The sequence below is a fragment of the Poecilia reticulata genome, chromosome 14 (assembly GCF_904066995.2).
Source record: "Poecilia reticulata chromosome 14, P_reticulata-male-v2, whole genome shotgun sequence".
Classification (NCBI taxonomy): Eukaryota; Metazoa; Chordata; class Actinopteri; order Cyprinodontiformes; family Poeciliidae; genus Poecilia; species Poecilia reticulata.
This window is the reverse complement of record NC_088843.1, coordinates 15,602,348-15,627,563: the sequence shown is the minus strand read 5'-3', so window position 1 is coordinate 15,627,563 and position 25,216 is coordinate 15,602,348. Positions and strand designations below refer to the sequence as shown.

At 39.5% G+C, this 25,216-nt stretch overlaps 1 protein-coding gene and 1 long non-coding RNA gene across 7 annotated transcripts in view; one reads left to right on the top strand and one right to left on the bottom strand.

Moving 5' to 3' along the window:
• specc1 (sperm antigen with calponin homology and coiled-coil domains 1) overlaps positions 1–25,216 on the bottom strand; it is an 89,943-nt gene that overhangs the window by 54,897 nt on the left and 9,830 nt on the right. For 2 of the 5 annotated variants that reach the window (XM_008428054.3, XM_008428055.2), the window contains exons 2-3: positions 15,048–15,209; positions 14,238–14,373 (exon numbers count right to left, since the gene is read on the bottom strand). In XM_008428054.3, coding sequence (XP_008426276.1) covers positions 14,238–14,373; positions 15,048–15,203 — 292 coding nt within the window. In that variant the 5' untranslated portion in view covers positions 15,204–15,209. Of the gene's footprint in view, positions 1–8,662; positions 8,826–14,237; positions 14,374–15,047; positions 15,210–16,131; positions 16,237–19,174; positions 19,324–25,216 lie in introns of those variants that run through there. The other 3 variants (XM_017308626.2, XM_008428056.3, XM_008428058.3) reach the window with 3 other exon arrangements.
• LOC103476032 (uncharacterized) lies at positions 14,312–21,450 on the top strand. Of its 2 annotated transcripts, XR_535393.2 has the most exons (3): positions 14,312–14,392; positions 17,017–17,115; positions 19,846–21,450. It is a non-coding gene; the product is annotated as an uncharacterized LOC103476032 (long non-coding RNA). The 2 variants fall into 2 exon arrangements; XR_014090866.1 differs by lacking the exon at positions 14,312–14,392 and having other exon boundaries at positions 16,904–17,115.

The following is a 25,216-nucleotide window of genomic DNA, read 5'->3' as shown; positions in this document are numbered from 1 at the left end:
GCTTTCTCTGATCTCAGTATTGACTCAACAATAGCTCCATTTATCAAAATTAAAATGATAGAAAACATTACAGATACCAGTCTAACTGTAATGGTATTGTTCTACAAGTCTGCAAGCCGTAAGAGTGCATGACGCTTTTCTGTTTGAAATAAAAGCCATTACATCACGTAGCGCATTTTTGAAAATGTGGTACGTTAAAGTCGTCACACACTAAGATAACATACTTGCCCATACCTAAACAATTTATTTAGATTGTGCACCTAATAAAGAACAAAACCATGATTTTCTTAAGCTCTGCAAAAGACATATTTCTTCTTCTGGTGCCAAGCTATGAAATACTAACACAAACAACCATTAGTTTAGCTTAGTGAAGTCTTTTATGTATGACTCGGCTCCGTAACTCCTTCGACGAGGCAGTAAATCTGGGTCGCCACATGGCTCACAGAGGAGTAGCGCGCTCCTCCAGCATCAAATAAACTCATGTGCTGTCTGAAACCAGCAGCTTGCACTGATGCCAGCGCAGAATTATCAACAAAAACAGATTTTCAGCAGCTTGAATAGAGCAGCATACGCTCCAAACATTAAATAATTACCTTAACATTTAAAGGCCAACTTCCAGTAACCCAAATGCATTTGTTTATTTAATAAAAGGTCATATCCTCAGTCACAGCACTGCACTGTGCAGGCTTCATTCTTCCTAATGGAAATGAGCTTTCAAATCACAGCAAGAGCTTTTTGTCTGGAAAGCGTCCAGCACCAGCCGGATAGCTGCGGCCTGCATGCCAGCCAGTCGAAAGGTGACAGGGTGCATTGTGGGCAAAGTGTAGAGAGACTTCACTTTTCAGAAGGGAGGGCGACGGTTGAGGAATCATGATGAATTCATGACTGCAGGTGGTCACAGTGTCACAAAGTTGGCGTCTGCAATGACGCACTGGCATCGTGAAAACAAACACACGCTGCAGAGGAAACGCGCTCTGCCGCTCCCATGTCTTCCTCTCTGGGTTGGTGGGAGTGTAATGGGAACTTTTTTTGTAATTCAGATGAGAACATAGGAGGAAAAACCACAGTGTGTGTCCATGGCCTTCCTGTAGGCAAAGTTACAGGGAATGAAATCGGCGCCCGTCGGTAAACTACCAGGACTCTCAGGCATTCCTTTCCTCTTACACAAAAGAAAGGACTGCAGACAGAGCTGAGCCTGCGTGACCGCAACAGTGACTGAGCAGAGATAAGTCCAGTTGGTCCAAAGTGCCACTAAAAACCATTCAGCTATCACTGTTTGGACATAAACATCTCTTTGCCGAATAGAACATTAAAAGATTTCCGCTGTTAGAAACAGTATTGCAACATTAAACCCCCATCACGTCACAGTTTATAAGAAGTTATTTCACCACATTGAATGCGATTTATGAATACAAAAAGATCTTATTCACACAAGGCAAATATTAACTATTGTAAACTTTTTCCCCTACGCCTTCCGGTCTATATCCCCAAATGAAGAGCTGCATACCCAAATCCTAGCAACAAGTCTAGCCGATTCCCTCTGCTGAAGGCCATCTAAACTTGTTTGAGGTAATTAGAGACAAGCAGAACTCAATGGATGGATAGTTTCTTTGGGAAGTTCAAACCAAGCAACATGGGGACCCTGCATTTGAAGGTACCATAAAGAATAACCAAACATTATTAATCATAATTAAGACAATATCATTGAAAACCATAAACAAAAACCTGCATGTACCATAGTACAGTTGCTAAAATGGACTAGTCACTTAGTAAAAACTGGCACAATCTGCAGATTTCTCACGCAAGCCTTTTTTCCCTACAATATTAGAAATACATTAAAATATGCAAATAAACAACTCTATTCTTTTTTTTAAATAAGAAAATAAACATTGCATTTCCCAAAATGAAATAACAGATTTCCTTTAGCGTAACCTTGATCATTTGTAGATTAATCGGTTAATTTTTACATTAACCGATTAATAATGAGATGGAAAAAGATGCTCCTTAGGAGATTTATTTATTTATTTATGTTATTTTTTAAAGCAGAATTTCATGCAGGTGAAGCAGAAGCAATACCACTTGAGTTCTGGGTAGAACATATATAGAGACAAAGGTTTTTTTGCATCTTAAATGCAAAACAAGCCAAAACTATGTATAGTTTTTTCTTTTTTGAGTCCGTGAACTCCAGTTAGTGACTAATCAATTACTAAATTAATTGCCAATTATTTCAATAATTGGTTATTAATAATTAATCAGATAAACCGTTCAAACGCAACACAATAAATCATCCTAATTTCATGAGAAGGTACTGCTAATAGACAGTAAACATGGCCAATCTGCATCAGCTACAACTATATGGTTTTTAAGATAATGAATTGGAATCCATTAGTTGTAGCAGTGTTAGCCATTCTGAAACAAAAATGATTAGCTTCTCTATACAACAGTGGCTGACTACATCAAATAAAAAATTTACAAGCCATTATAAAGCCATCTGAGAAACGATAAGTATTTACCAAACATATTATCGATTTGAGGCCATTACTGGCACACAAGGGGCATGTTAATCAATTATGCAAAATATTCCCCTGGCAAAATTTCCATGCCCTTAATAAGGCATTCATATGGAGTTTTCATTAGTTGATTATACAGTTATATCTTCCAGCGCTTTCAATACGCTTATTGCTGAATCAAAGAGCCACAAGTCTTTGATGTGGATGCTGTTATGAGTGAAGACTCGAAGTTGGCAACTTCAGCATCAGTGAGTTACTTAACATAAAGTCAGAAAGTGCAGACATGTGAGAAGCTATTTAAAAGCTAGACTGATGGATAACAGGAAGGCTGAACAGAGTACAGCAAAGCTGCTCCGTTTTATCCTATTGTGCTTCCAACCTTCATCTCTTATTGAACAAACTGGGTTGGAGAAGCTTACCTGAAATTGCAGGCATTTGGAAATAAAGTTAAGGTAAGGACCTTTTCTCTAAGGAATACACAGACAAACTGCTGTTTTAGTAATGCTAACTGTGCTATTTGCTAACAAAATGCTAAAGACTAGTTAAAATGTTAACTTCAAATTATTTACATTTTTAGTTTATAAGGATAGTAAAACTGCATTTTATAGCAACAGCTCTTTGACACGAGCAGGGAAAGCTACATTTTCTCCTAATATAAATAACAAATAGCTGCTAAAGGGAGAAAAGACAAGAAATTGTTTCTGAATTTGGTTCTCATGTCCTCTATAATGTTATCCTTGCCAGGAAGTGCCTTCCTGCGCTACTCTGCTCAAATCTCACTTACAGCAGAGCCTGGGCTTTCTCCCATTGATTTGGATTCCCTCCTATAGAATTTCAACAGGGCCAATCAGCAAACAGAAGAAGTTGTGAGTGATGACGAAGATTTTCTGTGCCATTTTTGAGTTGCAGTGCTAGCAGTGACAGCAGAGGAAGTGAACAAAACCATTTGGTCGTTCTTGGCCACATTTCTAAATATTGAATTACCATTAACAGCTGACTTGTTCAGTTGGGTATTTGTCTCTTCGCTGTGGAGGACGGTCGTATACAGTTCAGACGACTTCAGGTAAGCTTCATAGCATTGAAGTGGCACATTACATACGTCACTGACAAACAGTAGCGACTGGGTAACATTTAAAACTTTACCAGAGTCTATACCTCCAGGAAGAAATCGTTTCTCCATAGCAGAGAGCCCAACCCTCTGTACGAAGCAAAATGTTGTAGTAAAGCAGCTGGTTTTCACCAGGCTACAATAATGTAGCTCTTTAAGAGAAACTGGAATCAACTAAAATCAAGCTGCTTGTGAGATCAAGGCTTTACAAAAACTGTAGACTGGGAATTCACTCCAAACATTTGACTGGTGCGTCTTTAGTTAAGTCTTTGGAAACATTAGATTTGCTTGAGTCTGACCATAAAAAGGATGATACAAGACATAGAATCTGCTGCATGAAACAAATCACAAAGAGAACTTAAAAAGATTCAAATAAAGACGTTATCATTTTAACATAAGACAACCTCTCTTCTACAGATTGTAGCTTAAGACAAAATCATTAATTTATTCAATATAATCAATCTCACTAGAGATAATGTCAACAGATTAATAAACAGATCAGAAGATATAAAGATCACCTTTTATTGACAGTGCTGACCTCTGATGCTTAGCCGACTTTTATTACTTCGTGACTGAGTAGCATGAGGGTCGTTTAACCACTACAGAAATAACTGATTCAGTAAAAATCCTTAACTTTGTGAGTTTTCGAAGACATTGTGAATGGGCAACATGCAACATTGGGCAATTTTTTACTGTGTCTTTCTCCTGTGCAACTGAAAATGTGATAAATAAATGCAAACCAGTCATGTAGACTGTAACAGCACTGAAGTGTTAGTGGTCTGATCTGTGTCTGGGTTAAGATAAAACCAGCCCTGAACAACAGACGGCATCCACAGAAAGGCCAGATTTCACATTCCCAAACTGCAGATGAACCACAGCCAGCCGCTGACAGATATAAAAACCACATCAGGATAAGCTGAATTTGGTATGCACTAAAAGTGGAATCACAGTCCTGGCCGACAGAGCATGAAATAAGGGATTTTTATGAGCTGAGACGTGGGAGCTATAATGTATCAACTTTGATGTCCAGTGCAATGGTCTCCATTACACAAACAGGACATTCAAACAGAGCACACCTCCCTCTGCAAACATGAAGCTCTGTGAAAATCCCGCCGTATTTACTGTACCAACTACTAACTGACACGGAAAGTATGAGTAACTTCCTCACTGCGTCCCGGCCATCAGATGCTGGATAAATCCTTGCTCTAGGCCACTTTCCTCTGATGTGGCAGTGTGATGACACTTGTGTGTTGTGTCCTTCACTGGAAATCCACGCTGACTGGCAGAAGTGCTGCTCACCTGCAATACGTCAGTGCCTAAAGGAGCAGAAACCCTCAGAAGGCATTCACCACCGTAAGGCTTAGACAGTTAATGCTGACCTCGAAATATCAGCTGAAAAAGCGAATAAGAAATTTATAAAGGCTCCAACGCTGTATTTGATTCACCTCAGAGCTCTAAACTTGGATATAAAAATGTCCTAAGACCCAATTTTAGAAGTTTTTGTCTATGTCGACATAAAAAGTCAGAAAACCAGTGGTTGCTCATACTACAGCAATTATTAGCAACAGACAAATAACACTATCTCTCAGGAATTTGAAAACTAGAGGAACATTAAAAAAAAAAAGATATTACTCAGTGCTGCATTGTTGCTCATGACTGCTTGGTTTTTGAGGGAACCATGTATTCTACTTTCCATCAAAAAAATCTCGAATATCCTTTAGTTTGTGACCTTAAACTCAAGCACATGTGATTTATGCAGCAGAGAAATGACCTGAAACACCAGCAGATCTGTCTTTAAAAGGCTAAAAAAACAGAAAACAATCCCTAAAAATATTATGAAGTGGCTGAGACAGGGCCCTAACTTAAATCCAATCGATTTTAAAAAGGCTGTTCATAATCAGAAAACTCTCAAACTGGGTGAATTAAAATAAATTTGGCAAAAACAGTGGGCCAAAATTCCTCCACATTTTGATGCAAAACACCGACTGCCAGTTTGTAATAAACATCTGACGGCTGTTGTTGCCCCAAACGGGGGCAAACCAGGCCAAGGTTGTTTAGAATAGCCTTTTTTGTTAACAGATAAAATTACAACTACAGTTCTGCATTTACTCAGGTCAAATTGGTGTGATAAAATGTTTTGATGATCGGAAGTTATTAAGTTTGAAAACAACAACAAAAAAAACTAAAGTTAAATTGTTTTCTATATCACTCCAAAGCTACACCGTCACCATGTTGTGATGGAGACAAATACTATGATCATGGGAGGAGAAACAAAATCAAGCTCCTCTGTCAATCAATCTTGTGTATATGCTGCTCAAACCCTCCCCCCTTTCTCTCTGCTACACTACAGCTGGTTTCCCACAACAAAGCCAGCCATGAATGCCAGTTACCATGGCTACCGACAACAGCGGATAAACTGTTCTCCTGAAACAGTAAGTCGTTTCTCCGCCACTAGCACATTGAGCAGCGTGTACATCAGCATGGTTGACAGTACTGAGACTCCTGGGTCTGATTGGTTGTTCCTAACTGGGAGCACTGCATTTCTTCAGATGTTAGCAGGATCACAGGGAGAAGCCAGAGCACAGATTATCACAAAATGGTGACAGTTTTAACAAATATGTAAAAATAAATTTAAAAAAATGGTTTACAAAAGTTACATACTGCAGCTTTAATGTTACTATCCCACCAACAGACTAAAAACTGACTCTCTGAATGTTTTTCAGGCGATAACACCACCTGCTGCATTGATATTGGCCATAGACCCATTTGGAATAAAGCTTGGCAGCATCCTGAAATATTAAAGTGAAGAATTCGCATCAATCATTCAAAGCAACATTTAAGATTTTCCATTTTTGACCAAAACCTTTCTTAAGCAAATATTGTTGAACTTTTTATTTTTTTATTTTTTTTACTCTGCACAAAAATGGGCATGAGTGAGTACTAGCACCAAGCTGACAATCAAAACCCGGCAACCTGCTGGGCCAAAGCGCTGGTCTTGGTTTGTTTCCTAATGTGCAAAAGAAGAAGAGAAGGAGAGAGAGAGAAGAGACTGAAGAGAGAAGAAGAAAAGAGAAGAGGAGAGAAGAGAAGAGGAGGCTACAGCAGCAGCCATCAGAGTTGGTTCAGTTTAGATAACAACCTGCTTATCGTGGCTGCAGACAGCTTATTCCTTCGCCTTCCAATCCTGAGATAACACTTTCAATCAAATTCAAGTCAGTTTCTTATATTTCCACGTTTCCTTTCCAGCATCAGGAATGTTTTTCCACTTCGCAGTCCTAAAAAGTTTCATAGATCTTGATGGCTTACTGTTGAGAGCATCTAGCTAATCTCACTGCTCTTCTGAGGTTATCGGTCAAGCAGTTTAATTAAACAACTTTGCCCTAGAAACACCCAAAGATCAAGGATAGACACTTATTTTTATTAGGCGTAAAAAAAAAACCTTCAGAGTCTCTTAAATCTAGGTAGATATAGCTCCAGATAGCGAAACAGGGATAGCAAGGGGGAAGAACTATTCAATTAAAAAAGTTCCCAAAATTAAACTTTGAGCTACACCACAAGAAATAGTGGCTGAAGGAGGGGAGTATGCCACCATAAATGCAGAAAATGCAGCACCTTTGTGAAGTACAGTTGGATTTTCTGAGTTGGAAAACAAAGATTTCCCATCGAGTCGGAATTCTAACTGGGAAAACCGGAGCGTGCAGAGTTGCTCTACGTTGATATTGGCCATTGACCATATTGGATTTGTGGAGAAGTGGAGCTAAAATAAAGAGCAAATTCCACCAGTTTTCTGACTTGCAGGTGAAACGCGCTCTACTCGCGTAGAGTAGAGCCCGTTGTCTTGGAGGTCTCCAACCTCCAAGACAAACTGAACAATCTCTCAGACAAACTTGAACCACACACACACAAAAAAAAGACTGAACACTTTAAACCAAAATGTAAAAATGTGTACAGTTTTCAATCATGCTATTGTCAACTACGGCAAACAAAGATAAGCTCACATAACCCTGACCTATAGCTTAATATTATTATATATATAAAGGATTATTCAGATTTACTAAGGCTACTAAAGCTTTGCACCATCTTCATTTTGAAGAATCTTGGAGGAAGTTAGGAGTCATGAAGCACCACACCAAATACAGTTTAAATATTTACATTTTTTGGGAAAAAAAAAGATAACAGAAAACTCCTTTAGCCACACATTCTTGTTACCTTAGGTTATTTCTTTTCTGCTGCTAGCCATTTTGCTTTGCAATCAGAAAATAATTAGTTTAACAGAAATGTTCTGCTGTGTAGATATTGAGATAAAAACATTCACAGTGTAAACCAGGAGTTAATGTGTTGGAGCAACAGCTTGTAATTGTTGCCTTCGCTACTGAAACAACAGCGCTCCACCTTCCAGCTGCACCCGTCCCTGTATGGATGCAGCTTCTTTTTTTTTAAACAAACTGATACATACATAAAACAGTTTAATAAGCGAATGTTCTAGGTTGTCCTATTAAGCAAAGGTTAGAAAGCTGCGGAAAAGCTCGGTTGTTTTTGTCCCTTGGTAAAACTAAAAGCTGCTGCCGAGTGCAGTTCAGAGCCACTTTGAAATGGAAATCTCAGCGCTCGGGGCAGAGGAGGGATGTGAATGCGAGACTGATGATAGCATCTCCTCCTGTGAGGTGCCCTCGTGCTTACAGTAAACCCAACTCAGCGCTTTCTCTCCCCCCAGACCACTATAGTGGGCACACAGGTGCGCATTCAGACCTACTGCATGTGGAAACACACCAACGCACACAAAATGTGTCAGCTTGTTTGCACAAATGCCAACGGAAGGACTGCATGGAAAACTACGTTTCCTCCAAGTGCAGGGAGAGCGGTCCGCCGCCGCTTTGTTGGTGTGCGTCCTGTAGGATGCCGTTAATCAGAACTTGTCTTCCAGCGAAACACTCAGACATGACAGGAGATTAGCTCAGATCTGCTGGATTCTGCTGCTTTACACGAGCAAACAGGCGCACACGCAGCGAGACAAATGAGCAATTTTAAGACACAAGAATCCAACCTGACTCCGTCTCCTCCAGTCTCCCTGCTTGGTTTCCCATGTTGGTCCACTCCCCGACTCCCACACGCTACAGTGAGGCAGACTAATCCAAGAATCTGTGACTGCAGGGGGGGAGAGGTGTGTGTGAGTGTGTGTCAGTGTCCGGACCGTTGTCTCCTCTCACAATCACCTCCGCTTAGTCACATGTCGACAGAAGCCATAAAAGATGGAAAAATCCTCGTCTCCCTCCGGTCCTCGCCGCTTTTCTCCACGTCTCTCTAGGACTGTGTGTGTGTGCATGTGTGAGAAGGCAGGCAGCGTGTAGCGTCAGTTCGTGTGAGTGTGTATGAATGTGTGTGATTGTGTTTGTCCTCCAGAGTGGTGACAGTATGTCACTCCGGCACGCAGCAGCCTTGTGTGTGCTTCATTATTGCCGTGATGACTGGGTTCAGCTCAGAAGGGGAGTGGCTTTCTCACAAATGCATGCATGCACACACACACATGCACACACGCCTCCTCCCACTGCCGTCAGCCAGTTTACGCTCACCAGGATGAGGTGAGCGGCGGTAACCCACCTCTCTCTGGATGTACAGGAGAGAGAGGAGGATGGAGAGAAAAAAGGCAGGATTTGGATTTCTGCCAAATGATTAGTGCAGTTCAGTAACTGACAGGGTTTCTGCAGGTTTCACCAACTCAGATGTAAGACTTTTTAAGACCTTTCTGACCATTATGAATTAAATTTAAGAGCGTCACAAAAATTACATATTTTGTGATGCTTTTTACATCCTTGAGCCCGTTAGCGTCAATCTTTTTCTGCACAGAATGTGCACAGCATCGTATCGTTGGCAATAGAAGACGGTCAACAGCAAAGACAAAAGTCATCCAGCCAACAAGTGATAAATTGCTACTTACCCTCCATGACAGACACAAAAAACCTCACTGACTAGCCGGCAAAGGTATATTAGCAGCTAGTTTCTGATAGCCTCAACCACCTTCAGTCACAGATCAAATTAAGACGTTTGGGTGCGACTCAAATTTTTTGCCTGAGACAAAAGTCCAGCGAGAAAAAAAGCTAAAAGCTACATAGAATGTAAGGATGTTAAATAGTCCTGCCAAGAAAAAAAATTAAGAACCGTGATTAACATGTTTAAGGCCAACTTACATTTTTTTGAAGTGAATTTAAGACAATTTAAGGCCTTAATTTTAGATGAGCGAATTATGCTTGGCTAGTATTTAGTGACAGTTTTCAAAAATCCAAATCTAACACGCAGAAACTCACTGGGTAATTAGTTGTACCGTTTAAATTAAAATTGTTCTTTAACAAAAGCTCATTTTCAAACGTTATGTCGCATAAATAAGAAGTAATATCGGTAGAGGGACAAGGAACTAACTGGAAAACAGAAGTTGAAATAAGGATTTTTAGCTTCTGAAAAACAAATACTGAAATGAAAGTACGGTAAATAAAATGCTCTCAAGAAGTTTAACAGCTGTGTATTTATCTAATATTATATAATACCTCACTTAAAATGCTCTGGCTAGAAGAGCGTCTAAAAGTGATGCACCTTCAAGTTTAAGGTTTAGTTTGCAACAAAATCCAACCCTAAATAGACCGGATATGAATCTCTGTCTAGAACTAAACTGCATGTTCTGATTCCAGGTCTTTTCCCGTCTCCCTACAGAATCTGCTGCTTCTTTTCCATATTGTCCTCTCCTGTTGTGAGAAGCACATCCTCCTTAGTAAACAAACATCTCTAATCCATCTAGGAATGTTCTCCACACCACGGGATGTCCATCTCTTTGCAGACCTGGTAAGACCATTGCAGTCTTTGTCTTTTCAAGACTTCTTTGAGGCCACAGCGTATGTGTCCTGAGCAGGATCAGGACACATACGCTTTCCAAGTTTGTCCCAGATACATTTACAACGCTCTTATCGGCCCTTTTATAGTTAGCCACACACATTTCTCATATTGTAGAGGAGATATGCTTCGCCCATGATAAACATTTTACACACTATGCACTACAGGGGTTAATTTGGAGCAACTATAAACAGGATACCACATGGTGAATCACACTGTTCAATTGTACACAAGCCAGAACAGGAGACATTGTGCAGGACTCATTGTGGTGGAATCATATCTACGTCCGTCTGCAAGTCCAAACATGTACGTCTTATTAGCCGCTGACTGAGTGTGTCTGTTTGTCGAGTCTGAGTGCTTGTGCAGGCTGAGGCCTCTCAGTGGATTGAGGCACACACGGCTAATTTATCTGACAGATATGAGCAACTCAGGGAACATCGCTGTAGTTCTTTCTGTGCCTCCCAAACAATGGCATACAAGTAAAACAGGATTACGCTGCGACCACCTTACTGTTGACTAGTAATCAGAACGGAAATTATCAAGTTTATTTTAATTGATCACGTGATTAATTGGTTATTGCATCAGGCTTGACCTCCGTTTCCGATCATACTTTTTCCTTCTTCCACTCCATTTTCTACGAATACGCATGACTTGACATTTATACCTTAACAATACCGTTTTAAAATTATTACAGAAAATTCTAATTTTCTGAGAATAAATTTTGGGTTTTCATTATCTGCAAGCCTTAATCCTCAAAAATTGCAAACAATAAAGGCTTGGCATGTTCCACTCTTTATTATTACCTTCTGAAATGAGTGACAAAAACTTTGGATTTCCACGATATTCTAACATTTTGACATGTACCTGAGTCCTAGCCTGAATATGACGGTACGGATCTTTATGAAATACATAGATGTACGTCAGTGACTGGAATAGATCAGATCAGACGGAGAAATAAATTAGTGAAGGACTTATTTGTTCAGTTCACACAAACATTGAAGATCAGAGCGAGAGGAAATCGACTGAACAACGGTGAAAGAAAGCACCCATCAATGAAGAACACATTTATCCAGTTACGCCCCGCGGTCATACCAAAGAGGCTTTTCATTTCCGCAACAGGAACTTTTCTTCTGTTCCGTCGCTTCTCTCTGCATGCTCCGCAGGGACTCCTCCCTGAGTGAAAGCCCCCATGAATTATTGACAAAGTGCTTTAAATAAGTCATCGGTGTGGGCCTGGGTTTTAACTCTTTGTCTGGCAGGAGGGCAGAGTTGGTAAAGTGCCAGATGGAACTGGAGCAACACTCCATTAGTAAAAACAACAGTTTTGAAGTCATTAGCAGAGCCTGCTGTGAGGGCAGGGAGGGGAGGGGTCAGGCTGTGTGCATGCATGGCGGCAGGATCTATAAATGAGCAGCAGAGGATATTTAGATGGTGTTCACAGCCCTAAAATGACAGCGATATCTCACAAAAATATAGCAAAATGTTTTCTTTGAGCTATGATGATAGAGACAGAGACTTGCGAAAGTATTCATTAAGCTTTTAAACATTTTAGCATTTTCTCATCAAAGAGGAATTTTACATTAAAGAAAACCTTAAAAATCATATGAAATTGCCCTTAAACTTCACAATCACGCACTTCTTTGTGTTGGTTCATTAAAATCCCAAAATGATGCACTGAGGACAAAATGTGAAGATGTTCAAGGAGTATGAAGATTTTTGCTGGTATCCAAATGAGACTTAATGAACACAACACCTGCTATATAGCGATTATACGTACACAGATCCATCTCTGCTTGGTGATAACATTTTAGCTGGTTTGGAGTCTGGAAAGTCATGACACCACACAGGGTGTTTCAAACCAACCCTGCAACCAACCCGTCATTTCCCTCTTAACGATTTCTAGCAACCATAAAGTCAGACTCCCATGTTTGGTATTTAAAACACGAGGCTCCGTGATGCCCGTCAGACTTTGCACAAACGGTTAACCGCTGCCACTCTTTCAGGTGCCACATCGCATTTTCCACACTCCAGTTCGCTTGACTTTTCAGACCGACTTGACGTATCCACTCACTGTCTGGCTTCATATGTCTGGATGCGCAGTGGCGATCGTTCATTGCCTTTCCCACACCAGGTGCGAAGCAGCGCAGTCTGCCTGAGGGATGTTGCAAGGAAAATACGTAAAATCTGTTTAAACCTGCCTTGTCGTTTTTTTCAGGATTGGATTAAGTTTAAGGGTGCTGTGTCAATTTGAGAAATAAAAAAAAAAAAAAGCCAATAGTATGTAAAAAGCTCATTAATGGAGTGAATTTATCATAAATATATCAACCCCCCGTGATACGAGACACAGGGGGTTTATAGCTGTAATTTTGGTCGACTACCAGCAATTTTCTGAAAATCTAGGTCAGTAAGAGGATGTCAACTTTAATTATTTAGCATAAATTGCACAAAGCAGGAATTTGTTCTTGTCCTCGGGTGTGAAAACTCGACCTGTTGTTAATTAGAGCACAATCCAGCGAAAGTTGATCAGGGTCTAATTTAGTGTAATAGGAGCGAGAGCGGGAGTTGGCTGCGGTTTCCCGATTCCTCCGCAGTCTTTTGTCACGTAGTGGATAAAAAATCCCTTTAAAGAACAAAATGACGAGCAGAAAAGCATCCTGGGAATCGGGCGGCATAAACAAAGATTTCTAACACGTTGAGGGTTCTTTGAAAAGACGCACCAGCAAACTCCTAATCTCCACTTCCTTGTTTTCACCAAATATAAAATACATTATTAATTTTTTTAAAAATTAGTTTTAGTTCATTCCATAAAGTGTAATGCCAACAAACAAGTAGGTGCTACATTTTATTTTTTAAAGGACTAGTTATATTTAGGCCTGCAACCAGCTATTATCAGTCATGTTTTCTATTGATTACTGTGATGAGTAATCAAATAAAAATATTGGCACATTCTGCAGAAGTTTCATTTAAACACTTGAGGATTTTTTTTGTACAACATAAGAAATGCATAAAAATACAGATAAATGAATAATTCAGTTCCTTATCTGTTTTCTTATCTTAAATGTATAATATTATCTTACGGTTTTGGCTTAATTCCTGCTCTTAGTATGTTGTTCTTTCAGCAAATACCCCGTTTCCGAATCTGTATACTATTGTTAATGATTATTTGATTACTAAAGTAGATGACAATTATTACAATAATCAAATGATAACCCTAATCATGGTTATTGCTTGCCATGATTAAGGCTTGATTAGGCTCCAGTAACCCTGGTGACCCTACAAGACATGTAGGATAATGGATGGAATAAGCAAAAAAGCTGATTAAAGACGTCATGAATTCCCCAAGAAAAAACACTAAATTTAGTGCTAATTAATAAGTTAAAAGAAAGGAAAACTATCATAAATGCTACAACAGAGAAGTAAATATAATTCCAACTACTAAGTGTAAAAATAAAGTCTCCATTAATTTCCATTAAAACAGTCATTTACAAATTATAAAATGGCTCACTAATACTTTCCAGGCCAGAACCTCCACAGTGTTCCTTCTCAGCCACCAAAGCTTCAATCCCACAAACAAACAAGCGCAAACAGGAAAACTAGAGAAAAAGATAAATAGTCATTTTCAGGCAGCCTGTTGCCAGCTGCGCTCCAACAGAACCCTAAGCGGCGCTCTGTGGCCACCTAGTGGCGGCATATGGTCAATTCACCGACTGTGACGGAGCCAGAAGCTGCAGAGCGCCTACCTGAAAGGCTGCGAGGGCGGGCCTCTGCCAGGTCAGAGATTCCTCCGGTAGTGACGGTCTTCTTCATCCGGGAGCCGGCGGCTGCGGCGCCAAGGGCCGGCTTCGTCAAGGCATCGTCACTGCTGGCCCTTTTCAGCTACAAACACACGCGTCAGGTTAGTGCCAACATTATACTCTTCTACTCCTTAAATAAACCCAAATGCTTGTCGGTCTCTTAGTTTGTAAATGTAAGTGTAATCAACCTCAGTGTAAATCCAGCTGTTCTGTGAAGGCCTCAGACATTTGGTAGACAACATTAGTGAAGGACCATCATTAATTGGATTAATCTTGATGAATCAGTTGTTGAAATAATCATCAATTAATTTAGTAATCAATCATTCACTGGAGTATACAGAAATTAAAAATTCAAAACAGTAATTAAGCCAGAAATTGTTCAAAAATGTATGCATTTTGTATTTAAAATAAAAAACTTTCTGTAAATATATTCTACCTAGAACTCATCAAGTAGCAATGTTAGGGCTACTTGATTCAAATTCTGTTAATAAAAACCCCGTTGCATCCAATTATCAGCTAATCTAATATAGTCAATAAATCACCCCTACACTGTATTGATGTAAAGTCAAGCAGAAAGGGATGGGATCTTTTCACATGTTCATGTTAGATGGGCTTTTTCTTTAAGCCGCATCCTTTGCTACAATGGTCAAATGTGCACTAAAGGATTCAGTTATGAGTTGTAGTTGGATTGTAATAATCTTCTGAATAAATGCAATTTAAATTCAGGTTAAATTACACCTGGCTGCTGTGACTCACCTTGCTGAGCCGCTGGTCTGAGGCCAGCGTGTTGGAAGACCTGGAGTTCCTCAAGGCTGCAGAGGTGGAGGTAGAGGAGGTCAAGGAGGCCTGCCTTACCCGCTCCTGGAGTCCCGGCTTGGGCAGCCCTCCCTTGGTGGCGCCTGATTTAAGCATGGCTGCCTGTTTGGAGACAGAAAGGCTATATTTAGCATGTTTATATTTGATTTTTACCTTGGCGCTTAGTAACTTTTGTCCCAATCGATACTATCTGGAGCTTGTTTAATGATTATCATAAAAACAGACTTCTCACCTTTAACTTTAATCATATTTTTTCTTTAAATATATACAATTATCCAGGTTTGAAGCACACAAAGCCAATAGGAAGCACAGAAGAATAGGGACAACACACCTATAAGGCAGCAACATTGCCTGGTGGCATTTTCTTGCCGTTCCAAAATACACAAACGAAAAGCCGCTGTAATAAGTAACACCACTGAACCGCTTCCTGACAGAGGAAGGTAAAGGAACAGCCTCTCTTATCTAATTTGCTCAAACTTGGAGGGACTTACCAAGGCTTGACACAACATGCACATAAGTAGCGAGTAGGAACGCAGATGGCTAAGGCCACAACGGTTATCTTTCTGAGAAATATGTTTTTAAAAACCCACACAATGAGGGGTTTGTGTTTCCATCGCCAACAGGATGTGGTCAGCATGACTGCGTTTTATGTTTCAAGGAAAAGCCTTCATCTGGGGAAAACAGGAGGGCACTTAAACATGAGCGTGCCTCCTGTGTTGTTCCCTGTGGCCAGGCTGACTTATTGATTAGGGTTTTAGCAACCTGATCTCCCGAGGCAACCGGATAATTCATGATGGACCCGTTACATGACACACGCATGGGTTTATAAGTCAACCGTACACTTATGAAGCGTTCTAGCAATGCCTTGCCATTTACTTCTGATTCTCTGCACCAAAAATTATATTTGGAGGGAATATCTGGAGATGAAACGCTGAACAAAACTAGAAGAAAAAACATGTCTGAACCGTCCTAGAGAGTCCTGCAGAATCATTATAGTGTAAAAATATAGGATACCTAAAAATACCTGAGGTACTGGATGTCTAAACAACCTTCAGGTCTGAGTGTGAGCATGCAAGGTTGTTTGTCCCGTCGTTGCCCAGGGTGTACAACGCCTTTCGCCCAATGACTGCTGGAGAAAAACAGTCGTAGAAATGAAAGGATGGATGGATGTTAACGGGGGCGGGCATTTACTGCGTCATTTATTGTGGAAAACCTTGTATGTTAAGGATTGTGATTCATTATGTCAAATAAAAAGCTAAACTGAAAGCATCATTGGAAATGTTATCGTTCCCATGTTTGCATTTCACAAGATCATGAATAAATATCAGTAACCACAGTACCACAAAATTAGCCCAATAAATTTGAAGTCAACATCGGCCAACCGTCGCCTCCAAGTTTCTGTTCTTGTAATATTTCGTCTGATCTTCTAATCACTAAATCAATCTTTACTGCTTTATTAGTAGCTTTGTGTTTTTCATACTTATTTAATAGATTTCTTGATTTCAGCAGGTTAATCCGTATAAATATCACTGGGTACAAATCTAAACACAGTTGAAGAGGAAATATTGTAATAAAAAAGGTCCTTTTTAGGGACTCTAGTGTTCTTCAGCATGGATACACAGGATCGTGCTCATTTTTTCAATAATGTATTATGAGAAGATGGAGGATGTAGTCTGCAGTCACAGAGCTATGATGACAAGTTTAATATTTTACCTCGCATCTAGAAATACTGCTGGTATTTGTATGCATGACATACAAATCATAAGATAATGAAGCTACAAACACTTTGTGAAATAGTCTGTTGATTTTTCGTGTTGGTGTTTACAGAAAAGATTAGAGGAGCTTCAGGACTTGCTGACTGTGTTCAGTGTTTTGTATGAGAGCATGTGTTTCTCTTCTGGCCCATCAGATGATCCTCAGGACTTCTCGGGGCAATATCCTGTGACTAACTCCTGCCTGAGTGGGCCGTCCAACAACGCCTCAGCAGTGACGTCTCACCTCGTCTCAGGTCATTTTACGCGGCCGTTACTGCCAGACACGAGTTTGACCTGCTCTCATCTCAACATGGACAAACAGAAAAGGAGTGATTTGAGACGTTCCCGTTTAGAATACTCTATTTATATTTTTCAAATAAAAAAAAAACAGAACGATCAAAGATAACCTGGCAGCTTTGAGAGTAAAAAAAAAAAAAAGCTTTTTGGCTTCACCTCTTTCGGCCACTGCGGAGCTACGTTCTGAAAAAGTGACCTCGCCATATTGCACTGCGGCGGTCTGATTCTCAGGAGCTAGAACGGTGTCCCACTTACTTCCCAACGACCTACTAGCTATGAAACTTCAATCTCTACGACAAACAGACATGGAGGCTCCGTTCTCGTCTCTTGAACAACGTAAAAGTTTAGATGAGAAACTGCGATTGCCATTTAGCCGACAATAGAAATCTGGAAAGTGTGACTGGACTACATTTTTTACAATCTGATTTTTAAAAAATTCACAGGCAGAAAAAAGGCCTGGGTTTGAACATGACTTGTGAAATCCTAAACATGGACCCTGCTCTAAAAAAAAAAAATCCAAACTTCACATAAAGGCAAGCATAATTTGTGGTTCTGAAATAAGTCATAGGTAGTCATCTACCTTAATTACTGCTAAAAATAGCACGTTAAATGGCAGGCTGAATATGGGACAAAGTGCTGGAGCAGTTTTATGGACTACACTACAGAGAGAAAAGGAAAAAGGGAAGTTATTTATACACATTTTGAATATATATTTATTTACAGAAATAAATGGCGGCTACCAGTGGAACCAATTTCAGATGGATAAAAAGTTGGTGTTTTTCACAAATCAACCATTTGGTTTTCCATCCGACTCGATAACCCATTTAAAAAAAACAATAATTTCAACAGTACAAATGTTTCTAAAGTAATATATTAATCTAACATATATCCTTTTTCAGCTTCACTGAACGGCAGCCCAGTCTGTCAGAAACACGATCATTTTCAACTAGTTCAATAAGTTAGTGGTAACAACACTCTTCACTGTGGATGTTGTTGCTGAAGGAGGAGCACTCAAAATTCAGGCGTTTACAATTAGAGGAAATAAGTAAAAAGCTAATAAAAAAGGAAAGCATTTTCTACATTACCTTGAAACATGTCTAGAGTGTAAATGAGAGAAAAATACACTCAGCAGATAACAGGAAGGCCGAACAAAGTACAGGAAAGTTGCTCTGTTTTTCCCTATAAATCAGCTACCATGCTATTGTACTTTTTGTGTGCACATCATTTACACAAATATACAATCTGGCTAACATGGCTCATCATAACCTATGATCAGAGGCAGAAACAGCTCAGCGATCATAACAGCTCCTTAAGTTTTAAGTTGAGACACTACAGCAGTGCAACCAAGTTCTCCTACCACTTCAAACACTCATTGCATGTCAGCATGGTTAGAATAAGCAGCAAAGAGGAATGCATGCACCCACAACTAGGAGCTCCACATGTAAAACAGCATACATCCTGTCAGTACGTTTGCATGAAACTACAGATATCATGTTGATCAAAGGGGAAATAGCAGTCCTGCAAAGCTGTGGTTGCAAAATTAGCTGCTTTCCTGTTGTGGTTTTTAATCAGGCATTTAAATATAGTTTGACATTTTTTTGAACATCTTGAGAGGTTATCAAGTACAATGTTGCTACATTCACATCATGACAGTAGTAGGCTTAGTAAAAAGAACATTGGAAATTAACATTATTGCAGCAAAGTGTAAATGGCATTACCTGTCGTAAGCCACTGTTCCTAAAAGTTGTGCAAAGTTCTGACCCAGCTCTTATTTCACTTTTGGAGAAGCGGCAGAGACGAGCTGCCAGAAATGTCAGAAATCAAGCTGAAAACATCTACTGCCGATGTTTTCCCAGACTTTTCTTACTCATTATATAAAGTTCAAACAATTTTTTTCCCACCCAGACTTTTGAAAACCAAACTCAAACCAATTTTTGATCTAAAAATAATAATAAAAAAAAGGATATCAAAATAACAAAAACATACAGCATGTGATTTCTTGAGCAGACCACTCACTTGTTAAGTAGAAGATGCTGTCCAGGAGCCCGAGTGCTCTGCTCCACAACTGAGGATAAATATCTGCTGCTTGGCCCAATGGAGCAAGTCGGGGGTGAAAATGAACGGACACGAGAAGCGGCCGACAGCCTCCACACAGCAGCCAGAAAGAGGAAGAAGTGCCTTGCTCTCTTTCTGCTTCATACAAAGGAGAAGCGTGTCACATAGCTGCTGCCATGGGCATGTTTCTGTTCTCACCTCTCAGTTTTACACTTGTGATTAACAAGGGTTAAAAAAAAAACACTACAAAAATAAATACTTACCAATGTATTTGGTGTAGTTTCTAGTGCAAACAACTTGGTAGACTTGAAATAAGAGCACTTTTCAGCATGATATAGGAGCTTGTTTTAAGTTAATCATTTCTTAATATTGATTTTAAAAAGTACTAATTGCAAGTAAATAATCTGGCATTTTTCTCATATTACAAGTTAAAACGTATTGCTGCACTGGACGATTATTTCTCTCATAACTAGTACGTTTTCATCAATATTAATGACTTAAAACAAGCTCCTATATTGTGCTGAAAAGTCACTTGTAAGTTTGATTTGTCTTATTTCAAGTGTGTAAAAGATATTTGCACTTGAATCTGGACTAAAAATATTTGCTAAGACTTTGGGTTTTTCTTTTTGCAGTGAAGGAAGAAAGAACCAGAGGGAGGAATGGATTGCCATCATGTGACACAAACGAGAGCGATGAATTTTATTCTGAAAAGATTCAACTATCGAGAAGGAAGATCAATCACAATATTTTTTTAAATGACAAGTTTTACTAACGAATTCTGCAACTCCAATCTATTTATAACAATATTGTATTTTGTTTTGTTTCCACACCAGGTTGTGTGGGCAGAAACGGCAGCGACTGGCACTGACAAAGCCCATCTGTGTCTCAGAAAGCCTCAGTAATATGAGGGTGGATCATTTGTGGCCTGGCTGACAGTCAGAATTTATGTTCTTCAGTAATGGTCTCATTTTGATCCCACAACATGCAGCTTGCCAAGGATGTAGAGCATGTGGGTCGAAAGTGAACTGCATTCGGGTCTGGGATTAAACGGGCTTCAGTTTGTGGCCAGTGGTTAACAGAGGAACTCAATCTGACCGCACCCCTTCGCAAGCAACAGGCTGCCTTTTAAAGTGTTGCAGCTAGACTTGAGAAAGACTGCAGATTGCTTTTAAGGCATTGCACACTCCCACGTCCTGTTGCAGAGACTGATTTTTTTCAGTGTGGTTTAATCTCAGTATAAATGTAGAAGTTCTGCTTCAGAGGTTTAGGGGGTTTTCATACTTCATAGTCTGGTGGACTCGGTTTGATCTGGGACCAAAATTCAAACATTTGTTACATTTTTAGCTGGTATGGTTCTCTTTCACACTGCACTGTGTCAAATAAACCAAACTCTTTCAGAAACCTATTCCCCTCCTCACCTATGGTGGCGCTGCAACAAGAGTGACATAAGGAAATGACAGGAAAACATCTAAAGACGACAGCTTCCTTCACAAAAACAAAAACGGACTTTTAGCAGTTGTAGGATTTCCCTTTCTCCCTCCAATGTTAGACTCAGATTACATTTGTTTTGTTTGTATTAACCCGGAATACCCTGCGCTATAGTTCGCTTCCTGCTTTTGAGGCGGTCTCCTGTTCAACTGGCGTTCACATTCAACTGAGCTAGGTTTTTATTCAAACCAGAGTTCACTTTTTTCCCAGAGATCAATTGCACCTTCACACCTCCCCAAACGAGCCGGACTTTCTAGGCAAACAAACAAGAGTTCAATCAAAGTGGACCAAACAGGGCTGGTGAGAATGCATCCGTAGAGAACAAACGGCATCATGAAGAGCATGGTGAAAAGCTTAAAGCAGAGTTAGGTTGCAAAACACTTTCCCAAGCTGAAGTTTGGTCTCAGAGCACAAGCCATCATTCAAACATGGAAAAAGTATTGCACAACTTGAATCCACCAACATATGGTCATTCACTTAAACCAACAAGCCGGGCAGGAAGATAATTAATCTAGAGAAAAAGCCAAGAGATCCGTAGTAACTTTGGAGGAGCTGCAGAGTTTTACAGATCAGGAGAATTTGCAGACGGGAAAATTATTAGTCACCCAAATAAATGGCCTTGTGCAAGAAAGGACAGAAAGAAGAGACCCTCCAAATGTTTACTAGAAAGACGTATACCCTCCGGATAATTTCCCTTCCCTTTTACGCATTTTTGTTTTGATCTTGCAAATAAAATCCTAACACAACTACTTGAAGTTTATGGTTGTAACATGACAAAGTGTAAAAGACTCGAGGGCTATGAATGCTTTTGAAAGGATCTGTATTTACATCGAGTCTGGAGATAATGCCACGTAAATTGCAGCCCACACATATTTTGTCAATGCAGTGCTTCATTCGTGTTACTGTCTACTGTGGTCTCATTCAGTGTCTGTGTGGCGACACAAAATTCCTCCATGGGGACAGAGTGTTGGCCGTTTTCCACAATGCTTGGAGCCATGTTGACGCATAACACTCTTAACAATAACTGGTTAAAAACGTGATCTTTTGTAGATAGCTTGTTGGAAATACTAACTTTGTTCATTTTTACCCCGAGTTTGGCAACACTTAGTGGTGTTTTACAACTGTCTGTTTCTGCAGTCTACATATTTGACAGAATGTTACTATAATCAGAAAAGGCCAAACTGAACCACATTGAACCAAATATAGCACATAAAAATATTAACAACAACACAGGAAACTAAAACTGAAACGCTAGCCATTTTATTATTCTAATGCAACAGATCTGAATGTTCTCCCCTCTTCTCTGGTTACTCTAGCTTCCACAGTCCAAAAACAAGATGGCTGATTGGTCTACTTTCTTGCCCTAAGGTGTGATTGATCAACACACTTGATGTATATTAGTTTGATTACTTTGGTGAAGGCATTTGTCAAAATGTAACATTTATTGCTCATTTCACAACTGGTTACTGTATTGTATTTTTATGATGGTTCAAAGTATCAATGTGCTGGATTAGAAATATTAATAATTTCAGTTTTAACCTGTTCAAAGTAAGGTTAGATTAAGTTTCTGCTCAAAGTGAAATTGCACAATACTTGGTGTGGCCAAAATGAAGAAACATCTTACATAAGACAATAGAAAACAAATACCAATAAGTACAAGCTCAAATATTTTTCATCCATAACAATGGGCGCTTTGTACATTTAAGAAACTCGTGGACTTTACATAATACAGCCAATTATCCAAACCTGCTGCAAAACTCAAAACTTGGCTTAATGAAAAACAGGACATAAAGGCAACATTGCAATGAAAAAACATGAATAATTAATGACAGAACATGGAGCAGTACGGCAGGACACCGACTAGGTGAAGTATCTCCACCATTGTATGAAACAAGATGACAACATCCAGCAGGCAGAGTGAGGTTCCTACGGTGGGCGACAACTGCCTCACACATTTTCCTTCTTCCTCCTTATGTGCACAGGAAGGAGTAGTGAGTCAGATTCTCCAAGCACGCACAACGTTTTTGACGGATATAAAAGCAAACATGCAGTGATGGTGATTCAGTCGAGTCTGTGTCTAAAAATAAATCCGTTTCCATGATTATTGTGCACAGGATGGAAGCAAAAGCCAGAAAGTAGCACGAGATGATGCCTACATGGTCAGAGTAACTCCTTTGTCTGCAAAACGAAATCTCTGTCCACCGGTCACCGTTCGGTCTCCATGGTAAGTAGGTGTTTTTCTGGTAGTTTTCGCAGCCAACCCACCAGTTTGTTCCCTGAACGTAACACAGTCCAGCTGGTTTTAGATGTATTGCTATGGAGACAGTTCTAAACTTAAGCATGGCATTTTCTTACTTGCATGGGTTGTTTAACAAATAGCAGCTCCTTAGCCTCTGCCACAAAACACACGGCCTTCCTTTCACCAGTTTGGTCAGCCACGCCTCCTCTAGGCAGACCCACTCAACAACCAGCTGTACAGCATCCCACATACATCTTTGAATATCATCCTCATCACCATGGGAAAATCTCTACATAACACATGGAGCAACACCAGATGGTTGAAATGTCAAGTCTAGGAAAAGACGGTACTAAAGTACTAAAATTATTAGCATATATTTGTTTAGTGATTTGATGTTTTTCAAGAAATTGACAATATTACATATACCAGTTCAAATTCCTTCAACACAAATGTATAGTTGTATATTACTGTAGAAAAATGTCACGAAATAAAACTAAACTGAGGTCCAATTTAATAAGATTGTAATGCTCAAATATAAAAATATCAACTGCCTGGGTGTAACAGGATTCCTGAAAAATAAGCACGTTACAACAAAGCTCAGAAAGCACCTGTAAACTTTTTGTGCTGCTTGAGTTAGTGACCTTAATGACATCACATGACCAGAGCAGCAGTTAGCCAAATGTCCACCTGCACTGGAGCAGTAAGACCAGTCACAGCTCAAGATTATTTAAACAATGTAAAAATAAATGTAAATGAAATTTAGTGGAGTAGGTGCTAAAATAACATGAATGCTGGGGTTCATCACTCGGACAAGTCAGGTCAGATTATCATTGGCCTGCCTGGAGCAGCTCTTCCCAGGTAAACAAACTACTCATTTGCTTTTTGTCCATAGACGTATGGTAGACACGTACCATCTTCCTGCCCACCTTGTTTGACTTCTGAGACTCACAACACATTTATACAGCAACATTCCCCATCTATTGCTAAAAAGCAATTTGAAAGTCTTTCAAATTTTGATCCTGAAAGTCTGAGTGTCCAGTTTCCAGATAAAGACCTCTGAGGTCGAGGAGATGTTTAACACCTTCACCCAATCAAACACACAAACATTAACCAATTATTTACTTCATGCAATAACAAAAAAAACCCCAAAAAAAACAAAACCACTCAAGTTATTTCAACCATTGATGATACAAATGTAAATCTGCTACAAAAGAGAAATTCTTTAATGTCTGTAAATATCAACATTTTGAATGAATTAATGAGGAAAGAGAGTCTTTGTTCCAACCTGCTAATCACAATCTTTGAATTGTCCACTCCTCCAGTCAACTGTGTACCAACAGGTAGGGTGTAGAAACTTCTCTTCTTAGTCTGTGTATTTGTGAAACTATTACATAATCTGGATTAAAAAAAATATTGTTGCCAAGCCTAAACATGTTTCAGCACACGCTATAAAGTCTAAAACAAAGAGCAAGATGCAATATGGTAAAGAAAATGCTGAAGCTCAGAAAGAACAAGAAAGCAGGTACTTTTATTTGAAAATCCAAAACACAGACAGCACATAAAATCTGTTTTTGCAGCTCGAGTCTAAATCCAAGATTCCAGCCCATCTCCTTGAATCGGTTCACAGCCACAAGTTTTTCAAGGACTTTTGGCACCAGCTATTTTCCACAGCTTTCCCATTTCCTCTTCCACCCGCTGATGCTTGTTGAACTCCTCAGCTTCGTTCTGGATGTTGCTGTTGTTGGCAAAACTACCTCCATCACAACTGGATACGGCCTTCCTTTTCCTGCCACAAAAAAGGCTCACACTCCTTCGTTTTCTTCAAAAAGTGTTGGTTCACCGACTGTTTGATTCTGTACATTAATAACTAGTTAACCCACTACCAACCTGGGTAACGGTAATTAATTTGTAGATATTGGTCCATTTGGTAAGCTTTTTGGGCTATCTGCACATGCTAACTTGTCAGCACTGCTGGTGAAGATGCATTCATATTTTACTGCAGCAGTAATCCAACACTGTAAAAACCCAGTGTTTATTTTCAGTACATTTATTCAAAGATTAATTGCATTTATTATATCTAATCTATACATAGAAACATTAGTTGGTTCTTTATCATTTTATCCAAAGTCATTAAGCTCCATTTGTTGCCTCATATTACAGACACCTGGTAAAATAGAAGGGCTGTTTTGGGACTTGTAAATCATTTCTGTGTTTATTTAGATTATCGTTTATAAAGACACTATAAACTTGCAATATAAGATAGTCATTTTACAGAT